Genomic DNA, 12,723 nt, shown 5'->3' with positions numbered 1-12,723 from the left:
GCTATTGTTTAGCAAAGATGTTAGGTGACGAATGAATATCTTCGAGGAAGCGTTGAGGTGGTGTGGCTTTGCCTGAGTACTGCACCGTCATCCGCGTTCAAAACACAGACACACAGCCTCAAAATAGTTCTCATTCATTACATTCTATCAGGGCGCAATGCTAACGGACCACTGAGACGGGAACAGGAAGCCTGGTTCTACCAACTACTGGAACTAGGTGTTTGCGTGGCTGGACAGAAAGCAGAGGTAATGTGGAATGTGATATAATTGTGCTTGGTCTATAGAAAATCCTCTGAGATTGATGCAAGCCCCATCAATGTGATTCATCCCTGTTATTCTAGACCAACGCAACAACATACATTTAGTTTTTTTTTTACAATAGACATTCATCCTATTCCTTGTAAAAAGGCTGCTTTACCTAGCTTGTTGTATACACTAGCAGATTTGAATAAAACCTCTTCATCCTCATATTTAGCTGCACTCAATGACATACTGAAGAGTTTTCAACTTCTCAACAGAACAACATCCATTTAATAAACATGGAAGGTAGAAAAGGAGAACAAAATCAGAAGCGTAAAAGTCCTATTGGCCAACACTCAGTAGTATTGAGTATAATAGAGGTGTGAGAGCACAGATGTCCTCTGGTAAGTGTAGTTTTTAACAATAAGCCAGGTACAGTATTTGACCAGGAGGGAAAGCTAAAGTCCCTTATTCACTTCGAGGAATGAAATATATATATATATATATATATATATATATATATATATATATATATATATATATATATATATAGCTGCATTAGCAAATTGTATTTCAACACATTTCTTTTTAAATATTGCCAAACTACAAATCATTGATTCATCAGAGGATGGGTCAAATCAATACATGTTATACATCAGGTTGATGAAAACAAGCATTGGAATTGGCCGAGGGAAGTTCGAAGCCGTGATTTAATAACGATAAAGTCACAGTTAAATAGCCTATTATGTCCCTATGCCGCGGTACATTTGTGTATCATTTACATTTATGGCATTTAGCAGACGCCTTTATCCAAAGCGACTTACAACAAATACATTTGTTTAAGTAAATGAATCATCGATCCATCAGTATCACGTTCCCCTGATGACATTTGTAGTTTTTGATAACTATATTTCTCAGCGCAAGGCAGAAACCACCATAATCTATCACAAAATAAATACTTAAAGCACTGTTTTCTTGTCACAATTTTCTGATTTGTTGTGACCGTTGTATAAAAGCAACGACGCCCTCACAGAAGTTAATGAGTTTGATCGAAGTAGCAAGGCTATTCTCAAACATCACGTCTCCTCGGGTTTATCGTCAGTAAACTCAGTGAAGTCCTATTCTCATATACATTTTAACTCCCCTCCATCCCCCTTGGCCTGATGTATTGATCATGTAGAATACGACTCGGGCCTAACGTGGCCTGATGTATTGATCATGTAGAATACGACTCGGGCCTAACGTACACCTCTACGCTGCTAACCGCTAACCGCTAACAGGCAGGACCAGTCCTGCACAGGCGACGGAGGAGGACGAGAAGCGATGGCTGGTCACTGATGGCCAACTTTCATCCGTGTTCACACTATACATCCTCAATATCTTAATTCTAAGGGGTAGTGGTTTGGTTTGGTGATGGCAATTTAAAAAATAATAATAATAATTATAAAAATAAATAAAAATAAAATAAAAAGGTAAATGCTGATCAGTGTTTGTTTCAGTGTGTGTGTGCGCGCGCGTCAGTGTCTGTGTAGTACAGTCTGCAGGTCCTCTGGGAGAGAGCTGATGATGGTCTGGATGTATCCCTCCAGTTTCTCCAACACCCCTTCCTTCACCGGGAGCTGCTGCCTGCGGACCCTCACCTGGACGGGGCAGAGAGACTGACTGAGTTAGCATCAACAGCTTTCTCTTAGTTAGCACGATAACCATCTGTCGTAAGACAATGCATCAACTGTACACCAGACAGTCAGTAAAAACACTGAAACCAGTTTAATGTAGTAATCTATAAAACATTAGATTCTGGATCAGAGAAGAGGATAATGATATCCAATCTAAATAACAAAGAGGTCACAGTCACTGCAGCTAATTTGACTGTATTGGGCATTATCTTCATAAACAGAGCAGTTAAATGAAATGGGGCGTTATTTCAGTGTGTTTAATAGAATTTACAATATTAAGCAGGAAGAGTTTACGGTGAATTTACTGACCAGCTTCTCTCTCAGTTTCAGGATGAGGTCTACAATCTCCACCTCGGACTTGTCCTTGGTCCAGCCCAGCAGGTCCTAGGTGAGGAACCCATCATCATCATCATCATAATAAATAATAAATTGTATTTGTATAACATTTTTTAAAACAAAGTTACAAAACGCTTAAGGTAAACACGGTAAAAGCAATGAACATAATTATGCATGAAATGAACATAATTATGCATAAAATGCACCAATTATAATCATTTTATGCATAATTATGTTCATTTTATGCATAATTAACAATTATGCATAAAACAACAAGGGAGTCCTCTACTGAAAGGAGGGCAGCTATCTGAGTAACCATGGGGATCAACTCACAGCATCACAGATGGCCTCCAGGTGGAGACATTCCAGTTTCTGCGTCATCTCCCTGTGTCGCAGACGATACCAGCCGTCAAAGTTGGGGGACCGGAAGAATCTCCTACGAGGCCATGAATTGAGGTACGACGTATAATTTGTACTTAACAATATATTAGCAACTTCATTCCTGAAAATCATTTCCGGGGCTATTGCTAAATGGTGTTCACTAAAGCAGTGACAGGACAGGGGTGTGGTGTGTACGGGTCCTATCCAGAGAATGTCGGTCTGCTCTGAGCACAGACGTAATCATACAGGTGAACTGGCAGGAGGACAGGTCAGGTCACTCACCTGTACAGCCCCATCCAATCCCCTTTGAGCACGGAGGTGAGCTGGGGTCCTGCATGCTCCAGAGTCCCCACAAACTCATCCTGACTGAAGGGTCGGATCTGAGGAGGGGTCTGGAGAGAACACACACACACACTAAACATTTTTACACGTTCACATATTATGAGGAATACTAAGGAGTAAATCTGGGGTGGGGTCTCATTAGTCTGAGTGGGTTTAAGTGTGTTTAATGGCTTAATGACAACAACATCCCCCACCTTCCAGGGCGTCACAGACCTCTGCAGGGGCATCAGGCTAGCCAGGTATCGCTCCTGAGGGGGGGAGAGAGACAGGACACCACTGGTGAGACACACAGCATGCAGCAGGACGAACTGCGGTGTATGTGAGGAGGGGTGTGGGGATGGAGGGGTGTGTGTGAGGATGGGAAGTTAGGACGAGTCCCCTCACCAGCGGAATGATGAAGCTCTGAGTGAGTTCTAACAGATGTCTCCTCAAGATGGCGCTCTGCACCTCCGATGGCCTCTTCCTCTGGATACCCTACAGAGAGAGAGAGAGAAAGAGAGAGAGAAGGGGGGTTAAAAGAGTGAAAGTGGGGAGATGTATAGTGAGGATGGGAGGAAGGAAAAACAGCCAGGAAAGAGGAAAGGAACTGACTGTTGCTAGCTCACTGTGGAGTGCTAGTCTGTCCTCTTACCTTCAAGAGTCTTTTGATGAGGGACTTGTCTTTATGGAGAAACGTTTTATATGCTGTGTAGATACCTAAGGGTGGGGAGGGTAGACAAAAAAACTCAGCAGTGCTTTTAAAGAAACTCTAAGGATGTGGCATATGGAAATATTCACAAACGAACATCCATTGGCATGTCTGTGTTTTACCTGGTTTAGTGTCTAGTGTTTTCAGCTTGGCCAGTTTCTTCACCTTCACCTGCTTAGGCAGATCACCTGAGAGGACAGCAGGTAGGAATGGGGTCAAACAGCATTTAAGTCGTCATCCTAGTATTTGTGTTTTGTAGAGGCTCAGACAAACCTTATCTTGGATGGACATTAAGATAACTGCTGTTTTTTCTAACCTGGTCTCATTCTCTAAAGCAGGGGAGGCTAGTGAAGGTAGAAATCGGAGGACGGGCTCATTGTAATGCATGGAATGGAACAAGGAATGGTATCAAACACACGTGTTTGTCCCCTGTTGTACAGGAAGTAACTACATAGGAAGTAGCAGCGAACAGACTCAGCACAGAAAGCCACACAGGTAACGGGAAGGTACAGGAAGCAGAACGGGGCAAGGTGGAAAGTAGAAATCTCTCACCAGACATCTTGAGCTCTCCGAGACGCACGATGTGAGGCCAGCACTGGAAGGTCTTTATAAAGAAGGGATTGGTGACACCGAGGATCACATTAGGACTAAAGAAGAACACAGAAGAAGAAGAAGAGGAGGAGGAGGAAGAGGAGGAGGAGATGGAGGGATGGGGGGGGGAAAAGAGAAAGAGCTGAGTTCAGATGGCTTCTCCGAGGTGGGATGGAGTGAGTATTATTTAGAGAGTGAACCCAACTCACGGTGCCTGTGTCCTGGTGGTATACTCCTTAAACTCTGTGTCGTGAATGGTGAAGTAGGGCCGGTAGTCACAGCAATACCTCAGCGGGGCGATCGAGCTGAGGGAGGAGAAAGAGAAGACGTGTTTTTACACGTCGTAAGTTAGAAGTCAGCGTTTTGAAGCTAAACGCTAAGCCGCATTTTCGGAGGGAAAAAATCGTCTGTTTACCTCACGAGGGCCAGCACGGTTTCCGAGGAGATGGTTGGAGAGGGCGCCATGACGACCACGGGCTCCCCCAGCAGCATGAGCTCCCAGAGCATCTGCAGGTGGATTAGGACGGACTGGAAACACCTGGACAGGTCACAGGTCAAAGGTCATTTCAGAAGATGGAAAATGCATCATAAAGATGCTTTTTTTTGTACTTTTACTGATCGCATATCCTCCAATGACAGTGAAGCAGCATAGAAGATCATTGTTTTACTTGAACAGGTCGAGCTCGTGGATAGTGGGCAGCATCATAGGGGCCGGAAGAAGATTCTGGAAACAAGAGGAAGAGACATTCCTTTAGGTGATGAGTATTAACCAATATCAACTTAGTATAGAAACAAGACTTGTATGGACTTTAAAAGAACACAGAAGAAAGGGAAACTCGTTCAAACTGCACTAACCTCCCTCTGTGCTTGTTTCACTGGGCTTCCCCCTGGTTTGTCGTTCTTCGAGGGTATCCTGACCTGAGGAAATGGGTTTAGATTTCACTTCAGAGTCTAGTTCAATTATGGGTCACATTTACACTCGAGGCCTTGGTCAGGAGGTCCACAGCTTCACCCTGCTGTACAGTATTCCTCAAGCCTCCCAGGGTGTTCATGCTCCTTACCTGCATGACCACGCCCATAAAAGGCAAGTTGAGTGTCAGTCCTGGCACCGGAGAAGGCCATTGGTCGATCTCATTGCACACTGCAGGGGGTTTGGAGAGAAAGAGAGGGTTAGAGCAGGATTGTTCTAGAACCCCGGGAGAGATTTAGCCTGTGCAGACCTTCAGCAAACAGTTGTTTTCGGGTTTTTAACTCACTCAGCGCCGAGGGTGAATAAAGTCGCCCAAATTCTCAACATTCTAGAGTGCCACGGGTGACTTTATTCACCAAAAATGCATAAATTAAGATGCTTCATTTTGTAGCCAATCAAAGCACTGTTGCTAGGTAGACACCACATGAAACACTTGGAACACTCTAGGCGGTGAGTGTTCCGGAACTCTTTGGCAGTTGGTGAGTTAACCAAGCGCTGTATGTGAATACGCTTGTTAGAGAATAATGTCTTCTATGCACTTTGCACTGTTTTTACCAAGCAAATTGCTGTTCGTGTAATCTTTTGTGTCCGCTGCCTTCTTGGCCAGGGCTGACTTGTAAAAGAGATTTTGACTGAGAAATAAGACAATATGACACTGACTGTCTCCCTACCCGCTTCAAGACAAGGCTCCAACTTCTCAAAGTACTCAGGAGCAATGACCTGCAGGAGGGACTGGAAGAGGTGGACATAGGGTAGTCTGGACACCAGAACAATAGACTAGAGACAAGGACAGAAAAGGAGGTAGAAAGAAGGAGAGAGACAGACAGACAGACAGAGAGACAGACAGAGAAAGAGAGAGAGACAGAATGTGAATACGTTGTGGCTCTCATGAGAACACATCTGCAACATGAACCTATTTAACTGCTGCTGTCCAAGTAGGACTTATTAAAGATCTATGCAGTTGGTTCTGTAAAGTAATACAAATGGTTTCCAACTTTAGTTTTTTAAAGCGTTAGTGGTGTTCCTTCCCAACAACGTGACAACATGTGCCCATGACGGCGTGACATGGTGAGCATGGATGATGAGGAATTGTGTCTCGGGGTTTCTCACCTTCTGAAAGTATCCTCTTTTGACAGAGACGTCCTTGACTTGTCTGAAGTATACGTAGCCGTAGAAATGAGCCAGCTCTCGCTGAAGCAAACAGGGAACAATCATGGGTTATATTAGTAGTAGTGGTGGTGGTGACAGTTTTCTACTAAGATCACACAATCTGAAATTGTGGCAGAAATCGAAGGACGCGTTCACTGTAAGGCATGAAATGGAATGAGGTATGGTATCACATGCGTTTTATACCATTCCTCGTTCTGTTCCACACATTACAGTGAGCCTGTCCTCCGATCTCTACCTCCACCAGCCTCCACCGCAATGGATAGGCCTACTCCATGAACAACAAACAAACTCTGTCCCACCCTAATGTCTCCTCAGCTAGAACAGATCTGTCCCTGCTGGACCAGCTGTTGGCGGACAGAGAGGTAGGTTGAGGGGACAGACAGGTAGGTTGAGGGACAGACAGGTAGGTTGAGCCACACAGACAGATAGGTTGAGCCACACAGACAGGTAGGTAGAGAGGTAGGTTGAGCCACACAGACAGATAGGTAGAGAGGTAGGTTGAGCCACACAGACAGGTAGGTAGAGCCACACAGACAGGTAGGTAGAGAGGTAGGTTGAGCCACACAGACAGATAGGTAGAGAGGTAGGTTGAGCCACACAGACAGGTAGGTAGAGCCACACAGACAGGTAGGTAGAGAGGTAGGTTGAGCCACACAGACAGGTAGGTAGAGAGGTAGGTTGAGCCACACAGACAGGTAGGTAGAGAGGTAGGTTGAGCCACACAGACAGGTAGGTAGAGAGGTAGGTTGAGCCACACAGACAGGTAGGTAGAGAGGTAGGTAGTTAGGTGGTGGGGGCCTCACCTGTAGGGTGACAGGTGCGTCTCTGTTGTAAGCGTCCTCCTCTCCGAACCAGGACCCGCTGCGGCCCACAGACTGACGCAGCCTGAAGCTGAACTGAGTGTCCCCAAGGCATCCTGGGAAAACACACAGGTATGTCACTCTGATAAGGAGGATGATGATGATGATGATGATGATGATGATGGTGATGATGATGGTGTTGCATTTTATGGTGTGAAAGATTGTGTCACAGATCCGACAACATTCACTCACCTGAGTAGGAGTCTGGGAAGGATAGGTAGCAAATGCTGGTTTTCTGGTAGATAAAACAAAGCATGGACAGTGTTAAGAGTCAATACTGAATCATACATACACACATTGGAGGCCTAATGGTTATCTGGCTTTTCTCATTCCTTCCAAAGGCACACAGATATTCATTGCAAACACCAGAGCCCCAATTCCTACCTCCTTCTCAGTGAGTTTCACGTCCTGCGGGTACACCAGCTAAAGAAAGCACAGGCAAAGAAATATCGATGTCACATATTTCCACACATGCGCTGGCCAGATTATGAAACACATGACGTGCAATAGCTAGCCCGCAAGTATGTGTAACGTTGTCAACAAGTTCCACGCCAGAAACACACTGTATTTTTCCATAACTCAGCAAAGCATCAACAACACCTGCTGATCGGATGCTAGCTAACGCACCTCTATGGCTTGTCCGAGTTCGAGGTCGAAGGTAACGACGCATACACACTCCAGCCACGACGAGAACCGGGCCCACGGCAAACGCGAATCCGGGCTCTCCACCGCATTCTCCGACTCAACATGATGAGATTCGGAGCTGTCAAATGGGTCCATCACGACTCACTGGTCCATTTCCTCATTGTCCCGAATTGCAGCGCCTGTCACGTCAATCGGTATTGCTGTGCCAGCTGGTGACAATGTTTAACTAACCTACTAGCGCCCTCTAGGGAGGAAATCTTGCCTTTACGCCGAATCTCTCGAAATGACACACGATCACCCACAGTATTATGCTGCTTTGTTATATTTTTGGAAGAATAGCATTTTTAAAAAAGCGTACGCTGTATGGAAGACAATTTAGGACGAAGAATATTTCTTTAAAACTCAGTCTGGTAAAGTTGTTTGTTCATTCGTTTTTAGCGGAAATTGACACATTCAACTCCAATCTAAACTACAAGTCCCACAATGCACGCAGAACGCTGTCACAGCGACGTTGTGTTGTAGTTTATAATGCAGATCAGCGTTCTCTGAACTCCATGTAGCAACATTAAGACTTCAGGTTTCGCCGGTTTCTTATTTTTGCTGAAATTATCACAAATTACCCAACAGAAAGTAATTTTGAGTTTTTACATATTGGTACATTGTACACATGCCTATTATATTTCTATAAACTGGACTGGACAGAACTACTTTTCAAAGATTTCAATACATCTCTGGTACCACTCCACTCGGGAGCACTTCTAGAATGCATATCAGAGTTTGAATCTAAAGCGATGTCTTAGCAAATGTTGATGGCATTTCCAGGGCCATACAGCACCTACTGTATGTCTTTGTGGGGTGCTCTCCAAGGTCCTGGAAGCATTCCCTTTTATGATCAATAGGTACTGTTCTAGCAAGTCCATATAAGAGGGAGAACCCCCCCCCCCAGCATATATTGATTGATATGTATATTTATTATGGTCATTTTAAAACTAATGAAATGAAGTTTGTTTGTCAGTCTAGGGTTGAAGTTGGAAGTAGTGACAGCAATGCAAAGCCTTGGTGATCACGCCTGCCTGCCTGAGTCTGTGTGAGATAAAGAGAGGAGTGTCTCCCCTGCCTGTCTCCTCCCCGCCCCCCTGCCCCCACCCGCTGGCCTTATATGTGTGACACAGATAGAAAAGAGCAGACGCTCTGAGCTCCTGTCAGCACCACACCGCTCCCTCTTCTTCCTTCTCCTGGATCGATCATGGCTTCAGTTTCAGACCCCTGCTCCTTCTCCTCCTTCTCCAAGTGCGTTACCAAGCACCTGAACCTCACCTACCATGTGGATTTTGACAGCCATGTCCTCAAAGGGAAGGTGGCGCTCACAGTCGAAGTTCTGGAGGACCAGTTTTCATCTTTGGTACAGTAAAGATTCTCGGTTGACTAACTAGCAAGCTAAATTCATTCATTCTTCCTCGCAAACGTTACAGTAAATGTCTTTGCATAGCCACCGAATCACCACCAAATGCATCAGTGCTGGAATAGGGTTCGCTTGTTGTGTCCCCCATGTTTTAGGGGAAGTTGGTGGTTGTGGTGAGTCTTGTGTTTGATTGACACATTGGACTTCGCAATGGTTCGTTGTAACAGTCGGTAACCCAAACTATTGCCCGTCTCTGTTTCCTTCCACCCTCCTCCCCGCAGACTCTTGACACCAAGGATCTGAAGATCTCCAAGGTTAGAGCCAATGGGCAGGCGACCAAGTTTGCTCTGGGGCCAAAGCACCGCTTCATGGGAACCCCTCTTGAGATCACCCTGCCCTTTGACCTTTCCAGGTAACCCCTCACAGAGTGCTATACAGTATCCCTGGGGTAGTGGGGGGGGGGCAATAGAGCACCTTCATTAGAATGTACCATGAGATGGACGTTTCTCATAGCTAAAAAATGGCATTTGAAACTGGAAATGACTATTTTCTGATTATTACTGGTAAAATAAGATTTGTCTTCCAGAAACAGACGTGTGTGTGTGTGTGTGTGTGTGTGTGTGTGTGTGTGTGTGTGTGTGTGTGTGTGTGTGTGTGTGTGTGTGTGTGTTCCCAGGGGGCAGCATGTGATTGTGGAGGTGATCTATGAGACAGCTCCCAGTGCATCAGCTCTGCAGTGGCTCACTCCTGAACAGACTGCTGGGAAGACACACCCCTACCTCTTCAGCCAGTGCCAGGTAACACACACACACACACACACACACACACACACAACTTTGTTTTTTCTGGTAAGAATATGACAAGACATTGTGTCATTCTTTTGGTTAGAATATTTGCACGGCTGTTTGTCATGGTGTGGCAAGAATATTTCAAGACTGTGTGTTAATTTTCAAGAAGGAATATTGGCAAGACTAACCAAAACAAAACCCTTTCACAACCTCCTCGCACGCGCTGAGGTTTATGGTCACTTACACAGAACCTCTTCTGCTTTTTGAAGCTCTTTACTTCAACTTCACGGTTTTTGATTGATTCAAAAGGACGCAATGATATGGGCATTGATTGTCATAACCTGTACCATATGATATTATTTCTCTCTCCTTTTTATTTTTCTGTAAAGATACTGACCAATGATATGCAATGTGTAGACTGCTGTAGGTGGAGATTTGGGGTGAAGACTGAACCAGTGATGTGAGGATATTTGTCAACTGTTTGTGCCCCCCCCCCCCCGCCCTAACCCTAACCCTAACCCCCCCAGGCCCACCACTGCAGGAGTATGGTCCCCTGTCAGGACAGCCCTTCTGTGAAGCACACCTACTATGCCCAGGTATCTCTCTCACACCTGCTGCATCCATATAACTCCATCCATAACACACACACACACACACACACACACACACACACACACACACTCTCTCTCCCTCCCTCCCTCCCTCCCTCCCCTGATTGTGTGTGTGTGTGTGTGTAGGTGTCTGTCCCCAAAGAGCTGGTGGCTGTGATGAGTGCCCTACGTGATGGACAGGAGCCTGACCCCCAGGACAGCAGCCGAGTCATCTACCGCTTCAGACAACCAGTCAGTCCTCTATCCCTCTATCTCTCTATCCCTCTATCTCTCTATCTCTCTATCTCTCTATCCCTCTATCTCTCTATCCCTCTATCTCTCTATCTCTCTATCTCTCTATCTCTCTATCCCTCTATCTCTCTATCTCTCTATCTCTCTATCTCTCTATCCCTCTATCTCTCTATCTCTCTATCCCTCTATCCCTCTATCTCTCTATCCCTCTATCTCTCTATCCCTCTATCCCTCTATCTCTCTATCTCACTATCCCTCTATCTCTCTATCCCTCTATCCCTCTATCCCTCTATCCCTCTATCTCTCTATCTCTCTATCCCTCTATCCCTCTATCCCTCTATCCCTCTATCCCTCATCGCTTCAGACAACCAGTGTGTGTGTGTGTGTGTGTGTGACTTCTATGTTCGACCTCTCACCTTGACTTCAACTGACCTTTGACCCCTCCCAGGTGCCTTTGCCCTCTTACCTCATCGCCATCGCGGTGGGAGTTCTGGAGAGCAGGTAGAGATACACACACACACACACACACACGCTCTTCCTCCTAATCTATCCATTCTCACTTTCTTGCACTTAAATTAATAGATTATTCGATTAAGTGCAATGTTAGTAACCAGTGTTTTGTTGTTGTTGTTGTTGTTGTGTACCAGGGAGATTGGGCCCAGGACTGTGGTGTGGTCGGAGAAGGAGTATGTTGATAAGGCAGCGTTTGAGTTCTCAGAGGTGAGTCTGCGTGCCAATTATCCACGTGGAGAATGATAGTGAATTATAAGATCTCTAACGTGTGTGTGTGTGTCGTGTGTGTGTGTGTGTGTCATGTGTGTGTCATGTGTCGTGTGTGTGTGTGTGTGTGTGTGTGTGTCGTGTGTGTGTGTGTGTGTGTGTGTGTGTCACCCTCTCAGACAGAGACCATGTTGAAGACAGCTGAGGACCTTGCAGGGCCGTATGTGTGGGGCCAGTATGACATCCTGGTCCTGCCCCCCTCCTTCCCCTACGGGGCCATGGAGAACCCCTGCCTCACCTACACCACCCCCTCACTGCTGGTGAGAACCAGGAATACACCACCTCACTTGTTAGCCCCCCCCCTTCCACACACACACACACACACACACACCCCACCCCAACTCACCCTATTGTTGTGTTTCGGTAACATTGTTCCTTGTTGTTATTTTCTTGTAGGCTGGAGACAGGTCCTTGTCGAATGTAAGTACACTGTGTGTGTGTGTGTGTGTGTGTGTGTGTGTGTGTGTGTGTGTGTGTGTGTGTGTGTGTGACTGGTGTATTTACCTGTGACCTCCTCATCTCTCCAGGTCATAGCCCATGAGATCTCTCACAGCTGGACCGGTAACCTGGTGACCAACAAGACCTGGGAGCACTTCTGGTACGGCCCGCCCAAAAGCTCCCCTCAACGTCCCTTCAGTCATCATGTTATTTCACAATGTGATTCCTTCCTTGTTCCTGAACATGTGATCGTGTGACTGTCATGTGATAGGCTGAACGAGGGTCACACGGTGTACCTGGAGCGTATGATTGGCCGGAGTATGGAGAATGAACAGTTCAGGCAGTTTAAAGCCATGGGGGGCTGGAAGGAACTGCAGGAGTCGGTGGGTGAACACACACACACACACACACACACACACACACACACACACACACACACACACACACACACACACTCATACACACACATCATTTCCAGTTCCAAATGCCATTTTTAGCTTAGCAGAACTTTTTAGCTAACCCTAACCCTATATATATATGGTATATGAGTATATACTCAAGAATAACACATCAC

General features: G+C 45.8%; 2 protein-coding genes across 2 annotated transcripts in view; one reads left to right on the top strand and one right to left on the bottom strand.

Annotated features, from left to right (window-relative positions):
- Window positions 1-779: 779 nt before the first annotated feature.
- On the bottom strand, window positions 780-8,135 carry dennd6b (DENN/MADD domain containing 6B). The gene is made up of 20 exons (XM_083692517.1): window positions 7,882-8,135; window positions 7,639-7,677; window positions 7,447-7,489; window positions 7,198-7,310; window positions 6,335-6,415; window positions 5,896-6,001; window positions 5,316-5,395; window positions 5,110-5,172; window positions 4,923-4,978; window positions 4,670-4,792; window positions 4,464-4,559; window positions 4,216-4,310; window positions 3,786-3,851; window positions 3,607-3,671; window positions 3,360-3,449; window positions 3,170-3,223; window positions 2,916-3,025; window positions 2,586-2,688; window positions 2,226-2,300; window positions 780-1,880 (listed from the first exon to the last, which is right to left on the bottom strand). The coding sequence occupies exons 1-20, from the start codon at window positions 8,032-8,034 to the stop codon at window positions 1,758-1,760; spliced, it is 1,734 nt and encodes a 577-aa protein (XP_083548643.1). The 5' UTR covers window positions 8,035-8,135; the 3' UTR covers window positions 780-1,757.
- A 971-nt stretch (window positions 8,136-9,106) lies between these two features.
- Window positions 9,107-12,723, top strand: part of LOC310820525 (leukotriene A-4 hydrolase-like) — a 6,756-nt gene continuing 3,139 nt past the window's right edge. The window contains exons 1-11 of the mRNA XM_083692195.1: window positions 9,107-9,301; window positions 9,583-9,713; window positions 9,978-10,098; window positions 10,617-10,685; window positions 10,827-10,931; window positions 11,380-11,432; window positions 11,579-11,651; window positions 11,831-11,971; window positions 12,108-12,131; window positions 12,239-12,309; window positions 12,421-12,532. Coding sequence (XP_083548321.1) covers window positions 9,146-9,301; window positions 9,583-9,713; window positions 9,978-10,098; window positions 10,617-10,685; window positions 10,827-10,931; window positions 11,380-11,432; window positions 11,579-11,651; window positions 11,831-11,971; window positions 12,108-12,131; window positions 12,239-12,309; window positions 12,421-12,532 — 1,056 coding nt within the window. The 5' untranslated portion in view covers window positions 9,107-9,145. The remainder of the gene's footprint in view (window positions 9,302-9,582; window positions 9,714-9,977; window positions 10,099-10,616; window positions 10,686-10,826; window positions 10,932-11,379; window positions 11,433-11,578; window positions 11,652-11,830; window positions 11,972-12,107; window positions 12,132-12,238; window positions 12,310-12,420; window positions 12,533-12,723) is intronic.

Source organism: Argentina silus (assembly GCF_951799395.1).
Source record: "Argentina silus genome assembly, chromosome: 20".
Taxonomy (NCBI): Eukaryota; Metazoa; Chordata; class Actinopteri; order Argentiniformes; family Argentinidae; genus Argentina; species Argentina silus.
This window is presented reverse-complemented; position numbering and strand designations above follow the sequence as displayed.

Coding starts and splice junctions, on each gene's coding strand:
- dennd6b (XM_083692517.1), bottom strand. CDS start 8,034: ATGGACCCATTTGACAGCTCCGAATCTCATCATGTTGAGTCGGAGAAT. Junction 4,793..4,922: donor CACGAGCTCGACCTGTTCAA/GTAAAACAATGA, acceptor TGACCTGTCCAG/GTGTTTCCAGTCCGTCCTAA. Junction 1,881..2,225: donor TGAAACTGAGAGAGAAGCTG/GTCAGTAAATTC, acceptor TGCCCCGTCCAG/GTGAGGGTCCGCAGGCAGCA.